At 44.7% G+C, this 26,270-nt stretch overlaps 1 protein-coding gene across 1 annotated transcript; it reads right to left on the bottom strand.

Annotated features, from left to right (window-relative positions):
* Window positions 1–583: 583 nt before the first annotated feature.
* Window positions 584–25,337, bottom strand: SUMO1 (small ubiquitin like modifier 1). The gene is made up of 5 exons (XM_066636337.1): window positions 25,053–25,337; window positions 14,828–14,902; window positions 11,120–11,197; window positions 9,311–9,382; window positions 584–2,741 (listed from the first exon to the last, which is right to left on the bottom strand). Exons 1-5 carry the CDS (start codon window positions 25,062–25,064, stop codon window positions 2,673–2,675), a joined length of 306 nt encoding a protein of 101 aa, XP_066492434.1. The 5' UTR covers window positions 25,065–25,337; the 3' UTR covers window positions 584–2,672.
* Window positions 25,338–26,270: the final 933 nt, after the last annotated feature.

Below are 26,270 nucleotides of genomic sequence, written 5' to 3' on the forward strand. Positions count from 1 at the left end.
TGAAGGGGATTAGAGGAGCAGGGGAGAGCATAGGCCTTAGACTTGAATACATTGTATAGACCCATGGTATAATCCTGGGTTCCCTGTGATGTCTGCTCAGGGTTCACTCAAAGGCCGAGGGTCACTAGTCACAGTCAGAAATTGATCTCAATCACTCAAGGGCATGCATTTAGTAAGTGGAATGGCAAGCTGAATCACCTGCACTACTTACACTGCTATTTTGTTTTTTGCTTGCTGACTACGTGAAGTTGAATTCGCTTACAAGTCAACAGTGCCTAAGATGAAGAGAAACACTATATGTAATGAAAGTTCCGATCTAAGCATTCTCCCTACCTCACTAATGTTTGTATGATTCACACAGAATACAAGAATGCTGCCCACATCTTTCCCCCAGAACATGGGGATGAGCTGACTGGCACCAGCCTCATGGACTATACATCTGAGTGGATGTTTCACTGATCTGGAAGCTGCAGCAGTGACCGAAAAAGCAAAGCGCCAAGCTAAAACACATTTCCATTTCCTTTGCACTCATGGTAACTTTTCCTGGAGGCATGAACTGGTTAATATAACACTTAACCCCATATTCTGATTTTTGAAAACAAATTTTAATTTTTAAAAAAAGTTTAGCATGTGTACAAAAAGGCATCAGAAGTGGGACATGGAAACTACAAGCATTGGAGAAGATCCATTTAACACTTTACAATAAGTGCCAGCTTAAAAAAAGTAAAACTCACAATTAAATGATTTGTTAAACATGCTTAGGAACATCGCAGTCTCAGTTTCAGTTCTTCCCACTCCCCATTGCAAGGAGGGAAAAAAGCAGAGGTAGAGCAACATGTTTCTATCCTGCCATCCTCATTCCCTAACTCTGAGCCAAAGGGCCCTCTTCTAGCATGACAGGTTTTCTAGGACACTGTTATGCAACTTACTAAAACAGGGGGGAAAGTTGAAAGTATTGGAGTTTGACAATCGGTTAGAAAACAAATCATCTTTAAAGAGAGCAGCTTTCCATTTCAGAATACTACTTCACAGAACAGACGCCACAAAAATCACCAAAATCTTTACTTCAGAAAGTTGCTCTGACCAATCGCTATTTATGTAAGGAGAGCACTGGTTTGGTAAGTATTTTCAGAAGTACCCACACCCCAATCACACATACAAAGACATCAGCTTTCTGGAAGTCCATTCGCTGTTTTCCTACATACGTGGAAATAGGATGTGGTGCACAGGCTGAAATCAAAACTTTAGGCTTTCAAGGGTGATGATCTTAATCTTAGACCTATGATTCCACTAGCATATCTGGTCCTTGTCATATTATCAACTTTAGTAAGCATCAAGCATGGCTTATCCACATAGTTGTTTTTTTTTAATTTCCACAGAATAGAAGATTTGTTAGAATGAATTCAAAAATATCCAAGGCAACACAAAGCACTTGGGCTCGTACAGCAAAAAATAAGCCATACTTAGCTTGCATTGAAATCAATGGGACATTAGTCAGAACTTACTTAACTCCCATACTCTTGTGCCCTTCTGCACCTAACTTTCCGAGAAATCATAGCCTTGGTGCATCTTAACAGCTTACACGCAAGGATAATGTTATGAAGTGTTACAAACAAAGAGTTTACAACTTTCATGAAGTTTCAGAATTCAGGAGGCACACATTGCATGTACAAAATACAACAGTTAGTAGCTTCAAGATAAACTCTGATTACTATTTTAAAATTTGAGAGCGAGCAACAAGGAGGGTGCTAGATCACAAGATGAATCAAACTGTAACAAAATCAGTTTTTAAACTATAATGTTCTCAAGCATTGGTCAATGTGCAAAACCAATGTTCCTTTAACATTTTTCACTGCTTCTGCCAAACAGTCTTCCAGCTTCAGTTTTTTCAAAAAAAAAAATGCAGATGTATATAAATTTGACTCTCTCATTTATTTAAAGGGAAGCTAGTACAGTTTAAGTCCATTCAAAACCACATCCTCGGCCAAAAGGTACAACAATGTAAAAATCATTACCAACTCTTGGTGCATGAAGGTGTGTGAATGATCTACTAAGAATCAAAACTTTCCTAAGTTTTCTCACTGATGAAAGAAAAACAAAAGGTACATTTTTCCACGTTATCTTCAGTGAAGTCATTTTAAATATACTACCAGGGGGGAAAAAAACCATTTTCCCATCAACATCTGGATACTTCTCCTTCCCAGGTCATCAGCAAACGCTGAAGACAGCTCTTAATCTGAAGACGCAATCCTTCCGTTGTTTAGATTTTAGAAAAGCTTCATTTCCTTTGTATCTTAAAATCCACAAGTAAAAGTCACACATCAAAACTTCAGGGTCGATATGGAAGTTATTAGGAACTTTAGCCCATCTGGCAGATCTGTTAACGTGCTTGAAATACATGAGCCTTGTGAACACACAAATGTATGTGTGGGTGGGTGTATTTCTAAAGAGGAAACAGGGAAAATAGTACAACTGTAGGGAGATCACAAGAGTTCAGAACAACAAAAACAAATGATAGTGTATAATGAGTACAAGAATTCAGAACAGACATTTGGAAATAAAACCCCTGGTATGGGGCTGGGGTGCCAGTTTCAATTCAGTGTTATATACCACATTACAAAAGAACTATTATTTAAAAATAAAAAAGGATAAAGGGGGAAAAAGCAAACGACCTAAATTGTTGAATGGCCTCCTGTCTGTTCCTGATAAACTTCAATCACGTCTTCCTCTTCCATTCCAAGCTGTAAAATAGCAAAACACAAAAACAGATGTTCTAATTTCGTAGCATTTAGCTTCATTTTTTGATTGCCATAAGCCACATCATAAACTTGTAGAAAGTTTCTTTCTTGTTAAAAACCTAACATAAGAACATAAGAACAGCCCCACTGGATCAGGCCATAGGCCCATCTAGTCCAGCTTCCTGTATCTCACAGCGGCCCACCAAATGCCCCAGGGAGCACACCAGATAACAAGAGACCTCATCCTGGTGCTCTCCCCTACATCTGGCATTCTGACTTAACCCATTCCTAAAATCAGGAGGTTGCGCATACACATCATGGCTTGTACCCCATAATGGATTTTTCCTCCAGAAACTCGTCCAATCCCCTTTTAAAGGCGTCTAGGCTAGACGCCAGCACCACATCCTGTGGCAAGGAGTTCCACAGACCGACCACGCGCTGAGTAAAGAAATATTTTCTTTTGTCTGTCCTAACCCGCCCAACACTCAATTTTAGTGGATGTCCCCTGGTTCTGGTATTATGTGAGAGTGTAAAGAGCATCTCCCTATCCACTCTGTCCATCCCCTGCATAATTTTGTATGTCTCAATCATGTCCCCCCTCAAGCGTCTCTTTTCTAGGCTGAAGAGGCCCAAACGCCGTAGCCTTTCCTCATAAGGAAGGTGCCCCAGCCCCGTAATCATCTTAGTCGCTCTCTTTTGCACCTTTTCCATTTCCACTATGTCTTTCTTGAGATGCGGCGACCAGAACTGGACACAATACTCCAGGTGTGGCCTTACCATCGATTTGTACAACGGCATTATAATACTAACCGTTTTGTTCTCAATACCCTTCCTAATGATCCCAAGCATAGAATTGGCCTTCTTCACTGCCGCCGCACATTGGGTCGACACTTTCATCGACCTGTCCACCACCACCCCAAGATCTCTCTCCTGATCTGTCACAGACAGCTCAGAACCCATCAGCCTATATCTAAAGTTTTGATTTTTTGCCCCAATGTGCATGACTTTACACTTACTGACATTGAAGCGCATCTGCCATTTTGCTGCCCATTCTGCCAGTCTGGAGAGATCCTTCTGGAGCTCCTCACAATCACTTCTGGTCTTTACCACTCGGGAAAGTTTGGTGTCGTCTGCAAACTTAGCCACTTCACTGCTCAACCCTGTCTCCAGGTCATTTATGAAGAGGTTGAAAAGCACTGGTCCCAGGACAGATCCTTGGGGCACACCGCTTTTCACCTCTCTCCATTGTGAAAATTGCCCATTGACACCCACTCTCTGCTTCCTGGCCTCCAACCAGTTCTCAATCCACGAGAGGACCTGTCCTCTAATTCCCTGACTGTGGAGTTTTTTCAGTAGCCTTTGGTGAGGGACCGTGTCAAACGCCTTCTGAAAGTCCAGATATATAGTGTCCACGGGTTCTCCCGCATCCACATGCCTGTTGACCTTTTCAAAGAATTCTATAAGGTTTGTGAGGCAAGACTTACCCTTACAGAAGCCATGCTGACTCTCCCTCAGCAAGGCCTGTTCGTCTATGTGTTTTGAGATCCTATCTTTGATGAGGCATTCCACCATCTTACCCGGTATGGATGTTAGGCTGACCGGCCTATAGTTTCCCGGGTCCCCCCTCTTTCCCTTTTTAAAAATAGGCGTGACATTTGCTATCCTCCAATCTTCTGGCACTGTGGCCGTTTTGAGGGACAAGTTGCATACCTTAGTCAAGAGATCTGCAACTTCATTCTTCAATTCCTTAATAACCCTTGGGTGGATGCCATCAGGGCCCGGTGACTTATTGATCTTTAATTTATCAATGAGGTCTGAAACATCTTCTCTTTTAACCTCTATCTGACTTAACTCCTCGGTTAGGAGGGGCCGTTCGGGTAGCGGTATCTGCCCAAGGTCTTCTGCCGTGAAGACAGATGCAAAGAACTCATTTAATTTCTCTGCCATCTCTAAGTCTCCTTTTATCTCCCCTTTCCCTCCCTCACCATCCAGAGGGCCAACCGCTTCTCTGGCGGGTTTCCTGCTTCTAACATATTTGAAGAAGCTTTTATTATTCCCCTTAATGTTGCTGGCCATGCGTTCCTCATAGTCTCGCTTGGCCTCCCCTATCACCTTCTTACATTTCTTTTGCCACAGTTTATGTTCCTTTTTATTCTCTTCATTAGGGTAAGACTTCCATTTATGGAAGGAAGCTTCCTTGCCCTTCACAGCCTCTCTAACTTGGCTGGTTAGCCATGCGGGCACTCTCCTGGATTTAGTGGAACCCTTCTTTCTTTGCGGTATACACCTCTGCTGGGCCTCTATTACTGTTGTTTTAAGCAGCCTCCATGCACTCTGGAGAGACTGGACTCTTTTTACCCTCCCTTTCAACCTCCTTCTAACCAGCCTCCTCATTTGAGGGAAGTCCGCCCGTCAGAAGTCAAGGGTTTTTGTTAGAGATTTGCCTGGTATTCTTCCCCCAACGTGCACGTCAAAACGGATCGCAGCATGATCACTGTTCCCCAATGGCTCAGTAACGTTTACATCTCTGACCAGGTCCTGCGTACTGCACAAAATTAAATCCAGAGTCACCTGTCCTCTGGTGGGCTCCGTGACTAGCTGATCTAAGCCACAGTCATTTAGCACGTCAAGAAATCCGGTTTCCTTATCGTGACCAGAACACAAATTGACCCAGTCAATATGAGGATAATTGAAGTCCCCCATGATTACAACCCTGTCCCTCCTTGTCACCTCCCTGATCTGTTTCCTCATTTCAAGGTCCCCATCAGATTTCTGGTCTGGAGGACGATAGCACGCCCCCAGTATTACATCGCTGCACAAGCCTGGTAATTTAACCCACAGAGATTCTACGGTGGAGTCGGACCCACCTTCAATCTCTACTTTGCTGGATTCTATCCCTTCCTTAACATAAAGGGCCACCCCACCTCCAACACGCCCCTGCCTATCCCTCCTGTAGAGTTTATAGCCCGGGATTGCGGTATCCCACTGATTCTCCGCATTCCACCAGGTTTCCGTTATGCCCACTATGTCAATATTTTCCCTTGTCACCAGACATTCCAGTTCTCCCACCTTTGCTCGTAGACTTCGGGCATTCGCATAAAAGCATTTATACACGGAATGCCCCAGGATGGGCTGCTTATTCGCTCCTTTGTCCCCGCATCCTCTCATTGTGCCAAACCGTCTATCACATCCCATCTCCCTACCTTTCCCAATTTCTTCTCCTACCCTGCCTTTGTCTTGTTGTTCTCTAACCTCCCCATCCTCATCCCATAGGGATGAGGAGTCCCGAACCGGATGCCCCTCGGCTCCTGTCGGCCTTCCCCCAGGGATCAGTTTAAAAGCTGCTCTGCCACCTTTTTAATGTTATGCGCCAGCAGTCTGGTTCCATTCTGGTTCAAATGGAGCCCGTCCCTCTTGTACAGGCCCTGCTTGTCCCAAAACGTTCCCCAGTGCCTAACGAATCTAAACCCCTCCTCCCTACACCACCGTCTCATCCACGCATTGAGACCCCTGATCTCCGCCTGCCTAGCTGGCCCTGCGCGTGGAACAGGTAGCACTTCAGAGAACGCTACCTTTGAGGTCCTGGCTTTCAGCTTCCTGCCTAAAAGCCTAAATTTGGCCTCCAGGACCTCCCAGCTACACTTGCCCACATCGTTGGTGCCGACATGCACCACAGCCGCTACCTCTCCCCCAGCACTGTCTACCAGCCTGTCTAGACGAGAAGTGATGTCCGCAACCTTCGCACCAGGCAGGCAAGTCACCATGCGGTCCTCACATCCGTCGCAAACCCCCCTCTCTATGTTTCTAATAATCGAATCCCCCACTACAAGAAGCCCCCGACCCCCCTCCCGCCGAGGAGTATCCCGAGTGCGCTCGGATACGGGCCCATCCCCTGGAGAAGGGATCCCCCCTAGGGGATTGTTTCCCTCCTCTCCAGGATGACGTCCTCCAGTCCCGAGACTTCCCACCCGGGCAGCCAAGGAGCTGCACGCCTGAGGTTGGGACGAAGCCTGATCGTCCCCAGAAGTCTCCCCACGGTCCTCCTCTGGCTGCCTGCGCTTCTCCAGGTCGGCCACCAAGGCTTCAAGGGAGCGGACGCGTTCCCTGAGAGCCTGGAGCTCCTTGCATCGAGGACACACCCATGACTTATGCCCCAGAGGCATATAATCATACATGTGGCACTCGATGCAGAACACTGGATAGCCCCCACCCTGCTGCTGGCTGTCTGACTGCATAGCTTTTTTGTTGTTGTTGTTGTTTTATTTAGGGGTCCTTTTAAAAACCGTACACTGGATAGCAGCCCTCTTCTCAAGGGAAGAGGAAGGGCAGCGTATGGGGCCCTGGCCTCCTCGCCCTGCTGCTGAACTCGCCCAGATGCTAAATTCTTGTGCCTTACCTGGCACTTAGTTCCCGAGGCACTGGGTTCCCAGAGGCCACACGCGTCTGCAGAGAGCCTCACGCGATGGCCTGCCTAGCTTTATACTCCTGGCTGGCTCCTCCCCCCTCCTTCCTTCCTGATTGAAAGGGGGCTGGCCTTCCCAGGTGAGTTTACAAAAGCTCAGGAAGGCAAATGGCTGCTGATGGGCGTGACCTACTCTGCAGGCTCCTGAATGGACTGCTTGGATTAGCCTAATGGGGCTCTTAATGGGTTGGGAATTGGCCCTTCCTAGGTCCTTTCCCTCCTAGTTCTGTTCTCTTAGACTGGACTGTTTTTGTAACCTCAAGCTAGTTTTTATTTGGGTTTGTTTAATTATTTATTGCTCTCTACAATAGAACTAGTTATACAATAGAACATTTCAGCAGGTATATATGTGGATTATTTAAATTGTCATAAAAAAAGAAATTAAAATACTTTAAACTCCGTTTTCTCAATTGCACTTTTAACATTTCCTTGTTTAAGTCCAAAATGCTTATGGAACTGGATCTACCATTACGTTACCAAGACCTACCACTAGGTAGTGCCATCCATATGGCTTATGAACACAAATAAGGGCACCTTAGAATTGCAGGCCGACTCCAGAACTTCCTTCCTGCAGAAGTCCATAAAAAACTGAGTCCCAAACATACCTCTTTGGAAAGCCAGATATTACTATTTTCTTTAAGCAGGCACTATAGCAACGGCATCAGAGTCTGGAACTGTTGATAATTTGAGCTTCAAATTTTAGGGAGATGGGTGAATTTTAGGGACATGGATTATTTTATATTCAGGGTACAACTTTAAGCACAGTTACTTGGACAAGTTCCAACAGAAGCGATGAGGCTTGTTTCTGAGTAAGTAGAATGGATTTGAGCTATGTCTCAATATGATACGGTGCAGTGGTTTGAGAGTTGGACTTGGATCTGGACGATCCAGGTTCAAATCCCCACTTAGCCATGATGCTTCCTGGGTGACATTGGGCCAGTCATTATCTCTCACCTACCTCACAGGGTTGCTGTGACTATACCACCTTGAGCTTGGAGCAAAGGTAGTATTAAAATGTGATATAAAAAATAAATATTCATCACTTTTACTCTATCAGGCCATGAGGAACACAACACTTTTAGGACATAAGCACTACAGTGATCTCTCAGTTTAACTGACTGTTGGGAGGGAGGGGTGTCCATTAATGCTGAAAGCCTGCTAAATCCAAATGCACTTATGACAATGCTCTTGCTGCACATCAGTGCATATGCAAAACATGTGACTAGTCTTTAAAGAAGCAAGCAATGTTCATTATTTCCAAAATCTGTTAAATCGAGGGTTCACTGTAATATTCAAAGTCCAAGATCGTATTTACTACCTTTATATCCCACCCTTCCTTTAAAGAGGTCAGGGTGAAATACCTCATTCGTCCCTCTTTTTAGCCTTGCAACAGCAGTCAGGCTGAGAGGTAGTTACTGGACCAAGGACACAAAATAAGCTTCATGGCTTAGCAGAGCTTTGAATCCAGTTTTAGCTTAATCCTCTAACCACACCATCACACAGGCTTTCGAGCAAACCTAACTGTATGTCAATCACAGAAACAAGAACAAACGTTTTGAGTACCGAGTTCAAGAATTAATTTTGTTTTAACTAGCAAGCCTCAATGAGTTTTGAGTAGACAGGGTTTTCCCCAGAGAATGTAGACGCCAGCTTTATCATCTAATCCTTCAGTTAGATAGTATGAGTAAGAAATATCATAACACATACAGAGCTTACTGCACAGCCATTGGGTTTGTGATTACTGGATATATTGCAATATATTTTTAGGTGAAGAGCAGTATTATAAATAATCTGGGGAAATGTACAGTGGGGCCTTTGACATTATCTCCTGGATAGTATCTACATGACAAGCAACTTCTGAAACTTGATGGAGTTTAAAAAGCAGCTAGCAACTTGGCATGGAGTGGGGAAGAGGCAGCTACTGGTTAAAGAAAACATGCTGAGGATCTTGCAAGCTCCTGGGTGTACTTAAAAACAAGCTTCTTTAGAAAGCACCTATTAAAGCCGTCCCAACGTTGATGTCAGGATCTAACTGACACAGAAGTTACCACACAGCGTATTTCCAAAATGCTGGAGCTGCTGTTTAGAATTGCTCACTGTAAGAACTCACCTCCTTTGGAGTATGATTATCAGTAATTCTCTGACCCTCAAAGAGGAACCTGAGTGAATTCATTGGAACTCCCTAAAGAAAGAATAGGAAAAGAAGAAAGTCACACTCATTTACTGCAACATGTAAGAAAAAAAAAAAGATATTTTAGCAATGTAAGTGTTAATGACTGCTTGCTATCTGAAATAGCATTACTGTGATGTTCATATGCACTCAATATACGTATATATGTATTTACCTCAGAACCACTTTCTCTAGACTAGTCCTACAGATGTCAATTACTGAAAATACACTTTTTTTACACTTGGAAAAGATACTATGGACTCACCCAAATCACAAGAACTTAGAATCTTTTATAGGAATCTACAGAGATAAGTAATATCCCTTTCTTCTATAGAAAGGGTCACATTAACCAGAATTACTACAGATCCCGAAAGCAGCCACAATTTGAAATCATCAGAGCTTTCACCAAGATCAGATGTTAAAATGCAATCCTCCAGTAAAATATGTAACTTGCATTTTCTGAAAGTTTCACCGAGTCACACAAAGGGTTTAGTACCACGTTGTGGGTTCCCTGGTCAATGTATGAACATAACGTTGCATACTAAGAACTTCTTCTGTTCACACAAGAAGGGGCAACTTCACCCACTAGCCTTCCTGATCTAGTTCTCTGGTTTCCAAAAACCATTTGACTACCCATTCTTTTTAGGAAATTTATAGCCACTCCTGTCCTTATGCCCTGTATGAGCATATTCTCAAAGCCCTGGCTACTCTGTTCTTTATGCTTCCACCAATCATACTTTCATAATGCCCTTGCTTCTAATTCCACTGATTATTCTGCCCTGCTTTATCAATCATTTTGCTTCTCAGCCCTGCCCTTGACTTTCTACTTCCTGGAATGACTCCTCCTCAACTTTCCAGCTACCTTTCTGAACAATTCCTCCTGACTCTAGGGAATGCATAATGTTTTAATCTCAGTCAAACTGACCCTTCAACTTTTCTTAGAGCAGCTGGACCCTCAACACTTTAGAAACATATGAGAAGGTTTAGAATGCTATAACACAGTGGTTTCCAAACAGTTTAGCTCCAGGAGCCACTTTTTAAAATGACACTATCAGGACCCACCTAGCTTTATGAGAATTTTAAAAACTGTTTTGTTTTACCAACCACTCAAGCCTCTGTTTTTATCCTTTTTATGATGGTGGGGGAACCACCTTGTGGAGTGTTTTTTGAGCTTCATGTTCATTGGATCAGGACCATTCTGGTGGCCTTGCATTCCTCTTTGCCTGGCCTTTGAAAAGAGCTGAGGCACATTCAACACTTGCAAGTAAACATGCCATGTGGCTCAGTTTCACTTTCTATAAGGCTCAATACTTTTACTTTGGTAGCTTGGACAGGGACATTTCTCAAAAGTTTGCTGGGGCCTGCATTCATCAAATCAGGACTATTCTGGTGGGGTTGTGTTCCCTTTGGCCTGCCCTTCAAACTGGCACATTCACCTACTCTTGAGTAAATGATCACATGCTACTCCTTTTAGTTTCCACAGGGCTCAATACATTTTCTTTATCAGCTATCAGTTTGTCAGTTTCACAACCCACCAAAAATCAAGTTGCGACCCACAGTTTGGGAACCACTACTAGATGCATCATCACCAAAAACCTCATAGTATGCTACAATATACCTTGTTCATTCCATATATACAGCAGTTTGTTGCATTTATCTATCCCACTCCACTCCCTTTTACTTTCAAGGAACTGAAAAAAATTCAAGTGCATTTTAAGGAATAAGGTCATGTTCCCAGACTTCACAAACCTGTCTCTGACAGTAAGATTCTTTAAGCTTTTTTAGATGTGTCGTCATCTTCACCTTGAAATGAATTTCGCTGCTATCCTATAGAGAAGATAAATATATTTGGCCATCATATTATTAAAGATACTTGTCTTATTTGAAACAGCTATTTCACAATATAAAATTATAGTCATTTGCTTGGCTGCTCATTTCTTCACTATGTACAGGGGAGGCCATATCTGCAGATCACATATCCGTAGTTTCAGTTAACTGTGCATCAGGTCCAGAACCCCCACATGGCCCCTCCAAAGGTGAGAGGAGCTCTGCTCCCCTTGCCTCCGGAGGGCCTTCTGAGCCCAGCCAGGAAAGCCCTGGCTCTTATAATGCCTTTTTAAGGCATAAAAATGTAACTTCTGGTTTTTCGGAAAAACCAGAAGTGATGTTTTTTCACCCACTACAGTCATTATGAGCCCTGCAGAAGCCTCAGGCAAACGCACACCAGAGACCCTCCAGAGGTGAGGGGACCAGAACTCACCTCCAAAAGGGGAGGGAGGCATTCCCCGTATCCGCAAATTCATGTATGGGGGGTTCCCCCAGGACAGAATCCTTGCGGATACAGGGGCATGTCTGTATACACTAATGGTTAATGAGAAGTCTGAATCCAATTAATTCTATCTAATTTGTTCTTTTTTAGAACAGATGGTGTGCATTTTCAAATGTTTGCACAGTATTTGTACTTACAGAAATTTGGTACAATTTCATCAGCTTCAACTTACCATCATCAATTTATCCAGTACAACCATGACCTCTCAATCCTAATCTCTATCAACATTATCATACCATTAGATCAGAAGACAGAAAAGCAGTAGTGAGAGAAACCCATGAAACACACGAAGCTCAGATGTCAACATCTATCCCTAGGTGAGATCTGCAAGTTCCAGGGATCAGTTTACCATGGATTAGATGTGCAAATACCCACTTCACAAGTTGCAGCAGAGGCAAGGAGTAATCAAAGCACAAGTCCTGCTCCCCACGTCTCTCTAACATATGAGCTGATTGTTGGCACTATAATGTACAAAAATTCCAGTTCTAGAACACCTTGTGATTCTTATTCATTCCACTGCAGCAACTGACTGGTTATCAACTAAGAGTAAAAGATGCTTTCCAGCCTCTCTTGAATTTTGCCTCCAACGGACAGTTACATATATTTTTTTTCTCTTCAACAGGCTGAAAAAATGCAGGCATGGTGGATTCAAACCAAGCTGATAAAAAAAAAATCAGTGATAAGGGAGTCTAAAAATAAATAATCAAGCTGGGAATAAACCCACACGAGATTAAATTCATCAGTGTTGAATCCAGTGACAGGTTTGAATATACACTCATCCATCACTGTCTTGTCCACTGCTAAGGGAAAGAACACTTCACACCAGAAATTACAGTGCAATGACATTTATAATATGCATAGTCTCTCAAGATGAGCCTTATTCACCAAATAATTTAGTAAAGTACCTCACCCTTACCTTAATTTATTATTATTTTAGCTTCTTTAATCCCCACATTCCAACTTTTTCAGGAGCAACTCACCAGTTCATGTAAAGCTCCCCCTGTCCCTTTAAGGGGTGGGGGAACAGGTGAGAGCAGCAACATGATTCCCAAGATTGCATCACTAAGGGGGAGAGGGGGTGCTTTTATTAATGTGGGGAGCCCCGTACAGCCCTCTGCAGGGCTCCCCAACTGTTAGAAATGGAGCATGCAAACCACTTCTGGTTTTGCAGGAGGTGGTTTGCATACACATTTCTCAACATTCTAACTCTCAGGGAGCCCTGCGGAGGGCTGTGCAGGGCTGCCCCACACCTCCTGCTCCTTGCTTCTGCCCACAGTAAGTAAAAGCACCCCCTCTCATCCACCTTAGTGACATGATCCTGGGGATCGCATCGCTGCCCTTGCTCCTTCCCCCAAAGACTTATTAAGGGAGTAACACTCCCTAAAAGTTTGAAAACCACTGCCCTAACCTTAGTACCTAACCACAAACATAGTCACCACAGATACTCGCCTATAAGTCAAAAAATTCATACCTAAAAGTTGGTCCTGAAAACCTGGGTCAACTTATGCATGGGTTGGTGCGGTGAGTGCGGTGGTGGCTTCTGGGAGCTTCTGAGAAGCTTCTGGGAAGCTTACCAGCTGTCTGGTTAGTGGGGGGGGGTGGGACTGGGCTGAGAAGCAGGACACAGGGGTGGAGCAAAAAGGAGAATTTTTACTATTTATTACAGTATTCAGAGTCAGCCATTTTAGCTTCTCCAAACAGGAAGAGAAGTGAAGGCACTTATGGGAATTGTAGTCCGTATGAGGGTTGCTGCCATGGAAGTGCAGAACTGTACTCCTCACAACTTCCATAAGCACCTTCATCTCTCTTCTTGTTTGGAGAAGAGGTTAATATGCCTCCTTTTTTTTCCTTTTTGCTGCTGCCTCAGAACGTTCCTGGCAAGTCACTTTCAAAGAATTTCACACCCCCTCAGTTTAGGGGTCTGGTTTTTAAAACACCAGGATGGAATCCTCATTTCCATCTGAAACAAAGTCCCAAGCTGCAATGCAGTGCACCATTACTTAAGAATACCACCATGGAAAGCAATGGGTCTACTTCTAAGTAAATAGGGTTGCAACTATGTGCAGCTGTGCTTGCTCATTCCTTGTTGCTTGTCTCTGTGTTGTGAATTGAATAGCACACTCCCTGTTGTATGTAGAGCCTCTGGCTTAACACACCAGACACCTTAAAGAAGGATTGGATTAATGGTTCTACTGGTATGTTGTTTACAGGCACTTACTTTGATAGTGTTTACAAAAAGGTTCTGAAGACCAGAATTTAAGAAGTTAATGAATAAAACGTATCTTAGGATCTTTTACTAAATTTTTAATAGATTAGAGACTATACAGTTCTAAGGTAACAATTACTGGTAGATTATTTTTTAGGATCTGGCCTTGGGTAAAATCAGACAACATTCTAGTCAGATACGTCCTTAAGTTTAAACCCCCCACTTAGCTAAGGATCATAGAAAATTCTACTTTTTTGCTCAAAGCCTGCACTCGACTTATCTGTGAGATTGACTTGTAGGGGGCTGTGATGCAGGAAATACAGGATACAGTATCCTGCAGATGCCTGTCCTGCGGTAATACAGGAAATTTACCTACACGTGTGTTCCAAGAAACACTGATTATCAGAGAAGTTTAAAAATTGGACCATTTCTCATTAAATTCTCAAAACCTTAAAGATTAATGTTCCCTCTTAAGGAGAGGCCATCACCACAGCACAGAGCAAGACAAATCACATGTGAAATAAAGTGTTGGGCTGTACAAGATGTGCTTGGATTTGGGGAAGGGGGCAGCTTCAACAATAGCAACGAGGTACATGCATCTATACTTGCAAAATACAAAATTCATTTAGCAAGATAGATACAAGCCATATGTACATGCAATGCTATGAGCAGGTATCACCTACACGTACATGCATGTGAGGAAGGTCACAATCCTACACATGCTCATCAAGTTCAACAAAACTCAACAGTGCTTACTTCTGAGTAGACATGCATAGAATCACACTGTTGGGACAGTCCACCCAGTTATACTTAAGTCTTACTTTAACCCATTTCCTCCCAGTCCACAGGTGTACACATTTGGTCCCTGTTGTGTATATGCAATGTTGGGCAGAAATGGCTTAAACAGAATGCAAAAGCTTACCTGTCCAATGACTTTGAGTTTAATGTATTCTCCTTCCTTCTTATCTCCCAAGTCCTCTGCTGAAGGTTTGGCTTCCTAGAAGGGAGGGGGGAAAAACCCAGAGACATTGATAACCTGCAGCTGCACACTATTTTCACTTGACAGTTCTACAGTAGCGTTCTGCATATTTCCGCAGTAGACACTTTGATCAAGCCTCCATGTGTAAAATTCATCAGAATGCCATGAAAAGGGGGGGAAGAAATATTATGTTAAATGTATGGTAATGATAGAATAAAACTGTCAATTCACTATTAGTTATGATTAAAAATAAAGGCAGATCCAGCAGATAGACCAAATATTCTTTAATGTAATAATTAGGGTATTTGTATTCTTCCTTCCTTCCTCAGAAACAAGACGCTCAAGGTACTTCACAGTTAACATATTAAAGTAACTGAGAAACGTGTTATCCAATATTACAAAACCTTTATAAGCTGCTTTAATTTTTTTTTTTTAAACTGCGAAGCAAGATAAAAATACGTTACTTAGAAGTGCGCTAAATCTGAGAAGCAAGTCCACAAACTTAATTCATTTCTGGTTGAAGAAACCACATCGCTTGACTACCTGAATATTTCAGCTGGGTTCCAACACTAGACAAAAATTACCACTTGTTTAACTAGTTATTTTGAACCCAAGGCTTGCCTACAAACCATGGGTTGTTCGGGATTAACAAACTAGAACCTGAATTCCTGGACCACTGACAAACAATAGAATCAAGGAAGCAGAATCTCTGATCCATAAGGCTGCTGCACCATGGAGATGAAACTAATGAAGCAATCTTTCTGGCCCCTGTTATAATTGGGCTCTCCGAGCTCGGACTCTCTCATATCCTGAAAATATGAACAAGATTTTCACATTTTCTCTTCTGACATTTGCACCAAATGACTTCCTGCATACCAAAGTGCTTATTTGTGGCCATCCTCTGCTTAATGATGTCACTTTCTGCTTAATGACATCACTTCTGGCCTCAGCAGGCACCATGAATGCTAACTTTGGACTTCTGCATGAAACGAGTTCAACATCCCTAGTATTAACCATAGCTGTGCATTACTGCTGAAGCCAGCGATAGACTCTGACCCAATTCAAGTATAACATCAAACCATGGTTTAGCACAAGACAGAGCCCTGGCCTCATTTCTCCCCCTCCCAACTCATGCAAGTGGAGTGAAAGTGTTAGCTTTAGAACAAACTAGAGAACTGTGATGTCTTCTAAAATTAATATAAAAATCTTTCACTTTCCTTCACTTGTTACATGCAAGATGGCACTAAATCATGGCTTAATAGTATGTCTGAACCAGACCACTGAATGGTTTCAAAGTAAGCTATAATAAACCTAAAATATTTAATTTCTACAGCTTAAAAATCTGTTGTCAGCTACATGGAAAAATCAACAAACAACATTTTTTTAAAAAAACCTAGGTACAGATCTTCCCAGAAACAGACTACTTTCTCCTGCGGATCAAATATCTATTCCTATTTTGCAAGCATGATTATGCACAAAACTCCCTAGTTTGGCAGAGCTTTGTCCATAAAGATGAATATCTTAGACAAGTATGCTTTCCATGAGAAATGTGCATGTAAACACTTTCCAAGGCAATTCCATTCATTCATTTGCAAGCGGTATGACACCATGTACAAACTACTTCACCATGTCAGCTAACAGATGTTTGGAACGAATCTAGGTACAGTTCTTTAAGTTACTATAGATCAGAGACGCGTTGTGTGGAGGTGGCAGGACTGCCCCACCAGGGTTCTTCAAAAAAGCCTCCATGGCTATGATCAGACAACCCCAACTCACAACCCACATGCTCTGAACAGTATCAGGAGCGTGCGCATTTGCATGCTCATAGCCACAGAGGTGGGGGCACTTTTTGAAGAACTCCAGTGGGGCGGTTCCCCCTCACCTGCCAACCTTCATCGCAGGTCCCTGCTACAGATCACAATGTATGCTCCACCCATCCACTTGCAGGGTATGGCTTGCTCAAATCTGAATGTGTGTTCCCCCTTTGTGTTACATACAGAGGAGATGAGCTCTCTCAATTAATAATCCAGATGATCTACTTTTTTTTAGTAGTAGCAGTACCTACAAAACTCACGTTACTACACCTTTATGTATTGTAAGAAAAAGCATAACTTGTGGCAAATGTGAAACACTGCAGTCTGTTAGAAAAACACTTGATTAGCAGAAACATTTTCCAGTTGCAGGTAGTTTCACTCTGCACACTACTGAACAGTACATGAGCTATTATTTTTCCCATACAAGGTAAAAAAAATCTGGCAAACTAAGAAATGCATTTCAATGGATCAAGCAGCTACAGACATGTAGTACTGTATGTAAATTCCAAAGGGTCCCTCACAAACTTAAAAATCAATTCAAAAATTGAATTTAAAAGAAATTGAGTGTACTTCAACACTGTATCCAGGGTGGAGGTTTAAGCTACCCTCTCTCACTTCTATTAAATCACGTTTTAATTAAATCATGTCTCAACATATTCACATTCTAATGCACGAATGTTTTCAAAATTTCTGCCTTCAGAGAACTCTTTCCATGCTGTCATGTGTTTCCACTTTTGGAAATCAGGAGGACTGCATGGTCCAATGAACTGGCTTGAAGTCAAATTCTCCATTATTGGTCAACTGGGAAAGAAGATCCTCAAACAAGAAAACAAAGGATACCAGCCACTGCATCTGCCCCTTGGGTGCCCTTTGGGGGGAAAGGCAGAATACAAATCCAATAAATAACTAAATCTGGATGCCTTATCAGGATTCTGATGACAAAAGCCTCTGGAGCAGGGGTGGGCAAACTTTCCACTTTAGGGATCCTGGACCTTTAACTATTGTGTAGGAGAGAGAATTTCAGCAGGTGCAGCTTCTCATCTGTGACAGAATAGTCCTGAGACTATTCAAAAATCAGATACTGTTAATAACCCTACAAAGCTCAGCTCCTTCAGTCTGCAAGCATGTGTAAATATAGTGAGATAAACTTTTGTGAGTCTTTCTGGTTATTATTTATAAATAAATAAAATATTTCTTTCTAGATCTCCTTTTTTAAGAAGTCTGGTAAAGACGGGGGTCTTCTGCATTAGAGCCCACCAACTAATCAGGAGGAACACACGGAAATCCGCTGTGACCTACTCGCCAGGCACTTTGTGGATAAAATCGCTCTGATTCGACATGACTTAGACTCCATGTTGACAATGTCTAGCGATGTCCCCGTGGCACCTGTCAATCCTGTTTTGTGGGATTCTTTTCTGCTTGTAGAACCTGAGGATGTGGACAAGATCCTTTGGAGTGCGAGGCCATCCACCTGCCCAGTATGGCTGGTTAGATCTGCCTGGGAGGGACTGGCCGAGTGGACAGAGAGGGTAGTAAATTCATCCTTGAGGGAGGGGTGATGCCTCTGGCATTAAAGCAAGCAGTGGTTCGCCCCCTCCTGAAAAAGCCCTCTCTGGACCCCTCTATATTGGATAATTCGGCTAGTCTCAAACCTCCCATTTCTGGGTAAAGTGATCGAGCAGGTGGTGGTGTCTCAGCTCCAGAGGATCCTAGATGAAGCGGATTATCTGGATCCCTTTCAATCTGGCTTCAGACCTGGCTTTAGGACAGAGACGGCCTTGGTGGCTGACCTACACCGAGGGCTGGACAGAGGGAGTGCATCCTTGCTAGTCCTTTTGGGCCTCTCAGCGGCTTCCGACACCATCAACCATGGTGTCCTTCTGGGGCGGTTGACCGAGGTGGGAATCAGGGACACTGTTTTGCAGTGGTTCCAGTCCTTCTTGGCCGACAGATCCCAGATGGTGGTACTGCAGGACTCCTGTTCGGCACCCTAGCCCTTGAGGTGTGGGGTGCCGCAGGGTTCTATACTGTCCCCCACATTGTTTAACATCTACATGAAACCGCTGGGAGAGGTCATCTGGGGATTTGGAGCTGGGTGCCATCAGTATGCTAATGACACCCAACTCTATCTCTCCTTTCCACCTGACTCCAGGGTGGCTGTGTGTGTCCTGGAGTGTTGCCTGGAGGCAGCTGGGATTTGCATGAGGGCGAACAAGCTGAAATTAAATCAGGACAAGACAGAGGTCCTCCTGGTGCAGAAATCCACGATGCAGGTGCTGGAGTATCGCCCTGCTCTGAATGGGGTTGCACTCCCCGTGAAAGAGCAGGTTCGCAGCTTGGGGGTTCTCCTGGACTCACAGCTGCTCCTGGATGTCCAGGTGTCGGCTGTGGCCAGGAGTGCCTTTGCCCAGCTTTGGCTGGTGCACCAGCTGTGGCCGTACCTGTCTCGGGAGGATCTGGCCACGGCGGTCCATGCCATAGTGACATCAAGATTAGATTATTGTAACGTGCTCTATGTAGGGCTGCCCCTGAAGATGGGCCGGAAGCTACAGCTAGTGTAGAATGCAGCAGCTCGGGTAGTTGCTGGGGGCTGGCGGTTTGACTGTCAGGCCGCTACTCCAGCAACTGCACTGGCTGCCCATTCGTTTCTGGGTTCAATTCAAGGTGCTGGTTATTATCTTTAAAGCCCTAAACGGCTTGGGACCAGCGTTTTTGAGAGACCACCTTCTTTCATATAGTCCAGTCCGTTCTCTAAGGTCATCAGAAGAGGCCCTGTTGGTTGTGCCGTCATTGAGAGTGGTGAAGGGAATGGCGGCCAGAAACAGGGCCTTTTTGGTGGTGGCACCTGCACTATGAAATTCCCTCCCCTCTGAATTGAGGACAGCTTCCTCATTATTAACGTTCTGGTGGGGCCTGAAGACTTTTTTATTCAGGAAAGCCTTTGAGGCACTATAAGGACTGTTTTTATAAATTTATAAATTATGTCTTTTACTGTGTGCTTTTAATCTGCTTGCTATGTATTTTATCTTGTTTTAATTGTTTTTAAGTGTTTTGTATTTTTAATGTTTATTTGTATCATTGTTTGTTTGTATTTTAACTTGATTATTTATTTAATAGATTTGTATTCTGCCTTTCTTCCCAAAGGGCACCCAAGGCAGCTAACAAACAAACAAACAAATAAAAGCCAGGTGGCTCCCGATGGAGTGTAGTTTTAAAAACTTTTCCCACATCCTGCTTCTAGATGGACATTGATGGCGAGACAGCCCATGGCTGGTTCTCCTCAGTTAGATCTACACAACAGAGGATAAAGCAACAATTAAAAGTACTCAGGTCCTATATACACCTAAACAAGCAATGCACTACATAAATAACTGGCAATATTAAGAAAGCACTGGGAAAAGACAGATTTCAAAACAGGGTCGAACATATTTAGAATACACTGTACATACAATCAGGGGCACATACAGGGAACCAAGACATGAACTGAGCACAACACAAAAAAGGCACTTTTCACTAGAACCTCACTGAGTGCATCACTCAGGCACTTTTACCTTGACTACAGAATCAAAACAGACTGTAACAAGTTAGGAAGGTAGGCATTTTGGAATTCGTAGATAATGTAAGACAGAGAGTAAGCTCTAAGCACTAACTCAAGGAAGCTGTCCACACTGGGTCCAGCCCCTTTATACAGAAGTAAAGGAACAACAGAGTATAATTTTGAGCTGGATTTCTTTTAGGCCCTAAGGCAATTGTATTGCAAGAACTATGGCTTCAAGTTCCAGTCAGAGCAATACCTGGTGTTTCAGAACTTCCTCAACTCTTCCCTTCCCTATTTGGCCTGCAGCATCACTTCAGTGACTCTATACAACTGGTTCATGACTTAGGGTGGAAGGGTAAGAAGGAAAGAAATACCCTTCCCAGGGAAACAAAGGGATGTGTAGCCCCCAGGGTGCTGTTGCAGGGAATTACCTTTGTTTATCCTCTCTGAATCCTTGAATTAAAAGTCCCATTCTCCTTATCTGACATCTCCCACCTCCAATGTGCATCTCTTCAACAAGGCAGGTTACTTTGCCAACAAGAAGTGGGATGCGAGGAAATGGAGCTTTTCCTTCCACTTCTTTGTCACCAGCATCTCTCTGGTGACAACTTACCCAGACATACTTTGCCCCCACTTGAGGAGCTTCTGCTTGCACTAGGCTAACCATGACTGCTTCATAAAGATGTATATCCCCAGGATAAGAGGTTTAGGAGGGCACTGCCACCACCCACTTTTCTAACCAGCTCTTAAACTTGAGACATATTCTATCTTGGGAAAACTATAGGGTCATACTTGTAGGGTTATACTCCCTAGCTCTGTTCCCTCTATGGGGTTCACACCAATGCGTGGATCCCTTCGATACCCAAGCAGCATGACAATGCTACCTCTGGATGTTCAGTGATGTTCAGTGATGTTCAGTGATGACATTATCACATTACCCCAGGCTGCTGTGCTGCATGAAGCTCAGCTGGGAGGTGCGCAGCCTCACCACTGGGCACCTTAGCAGGAACAGTGCTCCATAACAGCAATTCTCAAACTCTCCAGCAGGTTGAGAACAGCTGGTTAGTGTTGGTGGGGGTAGGGATTGGGATGGGGAATGTGCCCAGATGGTGGCACAGCAACTGCGACGCCTGAAGGACCCAGGGGTTGGTCTCCTTACCGGGGGAGGGGGGTTCTGTGGGCCTCAGAAGGAGACCAGGAGACCTGCAGCCCCATCTGCTGGTCTCCCCCAAGCTTCTTATCACTCCAACCTGCCTATTATGCTACAATTCACACATATACTATGATACTCTAATTCACACATATATTGCACATATACTCCACTTCTACTTCAGCAGAGGCAGGCGCGATCGCTCCGCTTTCACTTTCAAAGCTGTGGGGAGCCCTGCAGAAGGTTGCGCAGGGCTCCCTGCACCCCTGGGAGGCTGCAGGAGGCTCAGGTATGTGCAGCCAAGCCCCTGCAACCCCTGAGCAGCACGATCCTGGGGGATCCTGCTGCTGCCTCCTCCCTTCCTCAGGTCGCCCCCTCACCTTAAAGCGAAAGTGGCCAGGATCCACAGACTGGGGCGTCCTGACACCCCAGTTTGAAAAGTTCTGGACTAAGGAATCTTCAGTGTGTGTGCAGTGTGCATCAGCAAAGAGGATCAATCTTGCCTTCTACATAAATTTGACTGTGTTGCTAAAAATCATCTCACTGAAGAACCCCAGTAAGCTTCCAAGGAATCTCAGAGCTATCCAAAAGACAGTATGAAAAACTCTGTAATACATTAGTAAGATGAGAAAAGTTTTTAGAAATTAGCACTAACCCTGGCACAAGTATAAAGAATCAGTAGCACAAATAGAATTCAGACAGGGAAACTCATACTTAGGGACTGAGAATTATCTTGTAAGAGACAGGCATAAAATAGATGAAATAATATAGAAAATATTTGCAGTAAGAAGACAGCTACCTCAGCATTTAGAAAAGCATTCAATTTCTTGCTGAGCAGGCATTTTGCTCAAACCTAAAATTCATCAATATGTCTTCATACACTGGGCAAACCTATTAAAAACAAAATATTTGCTGCACATTTAATTAACCCTACAATAAAGAGTTTGATGACCAAAGAGACGTGTTAAAACACTTTTGCACAAGAAGTGAATGTAACCAAGATTATCCTCTTCGTTCAAGAGCATAAAAAATTGAGTTTGTGATGCTGACAAGCAGCAAAGTTGAAAATGCAACTATTCTTAGAGGTGTCTGAACAGAGTGTTATTTACCTTACTCAGAAGCAAGCTCATCATGTTCTGTAAGAATGTAAACCTATTTTACCAGAAACAAAAACCACTACCTATCCATAAGGTCCTGGAAAAACAAACATGCCAGGGAAATGTAAGATCAGAGGAATCAGAAGCAATAAAATCGCCCTGTCTGAAAGGTTTAAACATCTGTTGACTATAGCACTTAGCCAAGAATGTAAGTGGAGGAAGTAGAATTCTGAACTAAGTGAAACATAGCAAAATAGTTATGATAGATTAATGAACGCTAACTCTGGCTGATTCCCACTAGAAAATTCCTACTACTGTATCAATTTATATTCTTACTGCCATACCTGAACCCAGATGAAAACCCTTAGCAGAACAATTACTCCAGGAGAAATCTTGAAGTCGGGAAAAAAAAAACCTTCTTAAGAACACATTTATTTTTTCCAGTGTTGATACCTACAAATCACACCAATCTAAGGGGCAAGGCAGAAGTAAGCAAATACATCTTCTTAAAACAACAAATATGGAGAAGCACTGAGAACTGTTTATCGTATCCATTTCATCAGCAGCATTTCTTCATATTCTGTAGAGTAAGCTTTAATTGAAAAAGTATGCAGTACTACAACATTGTTCAATTATGAAATAGCCAATCTGCAATATTATAGAAAAACCACTACCACAATAAAACACTAATGATTCACGCAATACAAGTTTACAGCTCATGAGCGACAGCAATACCTCTATCTTTTACAGCCATTTAGAATTGGAGATGGATACAAGACTGAAATGGAGAACTATGCAGAGTAAACAAAGGGAAAGCATAGGGGGAAATAACACTGTAAACAGTGGTTATCATGAAAGAATAACCTGATTTTGCTTAACTTGCAGTATTAATCTGACAGACAGGAAAAGATCTAGGCAGTGGCGATCCTGGCCACTGTGCTGCCTGGGGGGCACACCTCTGGGGGTGCCACCGCCTACTTGGAGGTGTTGCCCCTCGCACCTGCTGCCACCCCTCAGGCACTCTGGGGACCAGGGAGGCTGTGCGCAGCTTCCTGACCCTCAGAATGGTTCTGGAGGAAGGCTCCCAGGGGGCAGCCCTTAGATCAATACACTGATACCATCTGCAGCTGACTGCTTCGGGAGAGAGTGGATGGTGGTGCTGCACCACCCCTCCAAGCTTGCTGCCCACGGTTTTTGCCCCCCTTAGGCACACCACTGCTCTGAGCTATCAAGTACTCACTAAACAATACAATAAAAACATCTATTCCATGATATTCACTGAAAGTTCTCTTTTCCATTTCACTGCTCTGAAAGACACCAACCTAATTCTACTGTGGTTGGTTGGCAGCTGTGGTTTTTCAAACAGCACCTTCCTGCACTGAAAAAGGAGGAACACTTACCCATCCAGGAAGTAACACCCTCGTCAATGACTTTTACACAAGACAAACAGGGAAAAAAACTATCAGATGCAAAGAGGTTCTCCTAGTACTATCCACAACACCACATACACATCTCTTTTACTGTGGATGCTCATGAAGGCTGCAATCCATTGCACACTTACCTGGGAGTAAGTCCCATTGACTCTAATGGGACTTCTGAGTAGACATGCACAGGCTTAGGCAGAAGGGGCTCTCTTTTTGAAAAGAGGACAGAATTCCCTCTGAACCTCTGACAGTACATAAAAGCAAAAGCAGAAAGGGGAGGGCCCTAAAGAAGCCAGAAAAACTTTGGCCTTTGTTGTTTACCCTCCTCCTCCATCCCTCACCTGCACAAGCACATTCCTGCCTCACTCCCCTGCTCACCATTATACTACCCCACTTAGGAACCCAATCCTATGCACATCTACTCAGGAGTAAGTCCCATGATAGTCAATGGGGCTTACTCCCAAGAAAATGCGGACAGGCTTGTAGCCTAGGGTTGCACAGAGCCCAATTCTATGCTTGTCTGCTCAGTAGCAAGTCCCATTAGAGTCAGTGGGGCTTGCTCCCAGACAAGTGTGGACAGGCTTGCAGCCTCAGAGCCCCATCCTATGCATGTCTACTCAGGAGTAAGTCCCGTTAGAGTCAGTGGGGCCTCCTCCCAGGAAAGTAGGCTACAATCCTGTCCACAGTTACTTAGGAGTAAGCCCCACTGGCTCTCGGGAGACCTGAGTAGACACGCATAGACTTGGGCCCTGAAGCTGCTATCCTACTTACCTGGGAGTAAGCCCCACTGACCATGCTGGGACTTACTTCTGAGCAGACACGCACAGGCTAGGGCTCTGCTCGCACTTGCCTGGGAGTAAGGCCCATTGAGCAGAACGGGACTTACTTCTGAGTAGACCGGCACAGGCTCGGCTCCGAGGCTCCCCAAGCGAGGGCAGCGGAGCGAAGGCGCCGGCCCTTGCAGGGCGGAAAACGGAGAGCGGCGCAGGCGAGGCCAGCGGAGGGCCGTGTGCCCGCGGGAGGGGAGCCCCGGCGGAGAGCGCCGGCGGGCGCTGAGCCGGAGCCGCGGCTGGGATGATCGGCGGCGGCCTGCGGGCCTCGTCCCCGCCCCGCGAAGGCCCGAGCGGCCGGCCGAGGCCTCCTACCTGGTCCGACATGACTCGCTGCCCTCGAGGCTCCGCCGCCGCCGCCGCTGAAGCGCAAGGAGCCCTCGTCGTGCCGCCCCGACGCCGAGCGCAGCCTGGCCCAGCGCAGCGCAGCACAACACGCAGGCCGGCGCGGGCGGGATTTCCTCTGCTCCGCGCTGAGCTCACTTCCCCCGCTTCGCGCGCAGCCCACCAGGGGCGCCTCGCTCGCCGCCGCCGCGGGCGCGTCCGGCCTCTGGAGGGTGGTGCTGCGCGGCCCCTGCCCCAGCCGGACGCCGCGGGACCGGCCTCTGTGCGGAGGGCGAGCACTGAGCGCGCACGCGCACCCCCGCTGCAGTAGGGCTGGCTCCACAATCCTCTCTCTCACACACACCTGGCATCACAACCCACACACACACAACCAGCGTCTAAGAGGGGAGACTCCTAGTTGGCACCACAATCCTCTCTCACACTCACACACCTGGCACCCCAACCCACACACACACACCTGGCACCCCAATCCTCACACACACACACCTGGCATCACAACCCACACACACACACCTGGCGTGTAATAGGGTTGACTCCTAGCTGGCACCACAATCCTCTCTCTCACACACACACTCACACCTGGCACCACAGTCCACACACAAACACCCTGACTCCTAGCTGGCACCACAATCCTCTCTCTTACACACACACTCACACCTGGCACCACAGTCCACACACAAACACCCTGACTCCTAGCTGGCACCACAATCCTCTCATACACACACCTGGCACCACAATCCTAAAACACACACAGAGCCAGTGTGTAATAGGTTTGACTTCTACCTGGCACTGCAATCCCATAAGTAAGTAAGGATGTAAGTCCTATTGACTTTAAGGTAACTTACACCCAGGCAAGTGTACAGAGGATGGGCTGCAATCCTATACACACACACACCTCTGAGTAAATCTGCAATCCTATACACACCTTGCTGGGAGTAAGACCTACTGAATATACTGGGACTTACTTCTCAGTACACATATATAGGATTACACCCTCAATTCCATTGAGCACAATGGGACTTCTGAGTAGACATGCCTAGGCTTGTGCTGCAATAGTGCCATCAGAGCAGGGTGATCACACCTCTTTTTTTCCTGGTCATGTCCTCTTTTTTTAGCCTTGAGTCCCAGAAAAGAACTTAAATGTTCTCCTTTTCCCTGTGAGCAGGCAGTACATGGCCTTGTAATTAA

This window comes from Tiliqua scincoides, chromosome 1, assembly GCF_035046505.1.
Source record: "Tiliqua scincoides isolate rTilSci1 chromosome 1, rTilSci1.hap2, whole genome shotgun sequence".
Taxonomy (NCBI): Eukaryota; Metazoa; Chordata; class Lepidosauria; order Squamata; family Scincidae; genus Tiliqua; species Tiliqua scincoides.

Bases quoted from the DNA above. Each gene is read 5' to 3' on its own strand.
- SUMO1 (XM_066636337.1), bottom strand. The intron at 11,198-14,827 runs GTAAGCTTTTGC...TCTTCTCTATAG, and splicing joins AACTCAAAGTCATTGGACAG to GATAGCAGCGAAATTCATTT. The intron at 9,383-11,119 runs GTTTGTGAAGTC...TTCTTTCTTTAG, and splicing joins AATCTTACTGTCAGAGACAG to GGAGTTCCAATGAATTCACT.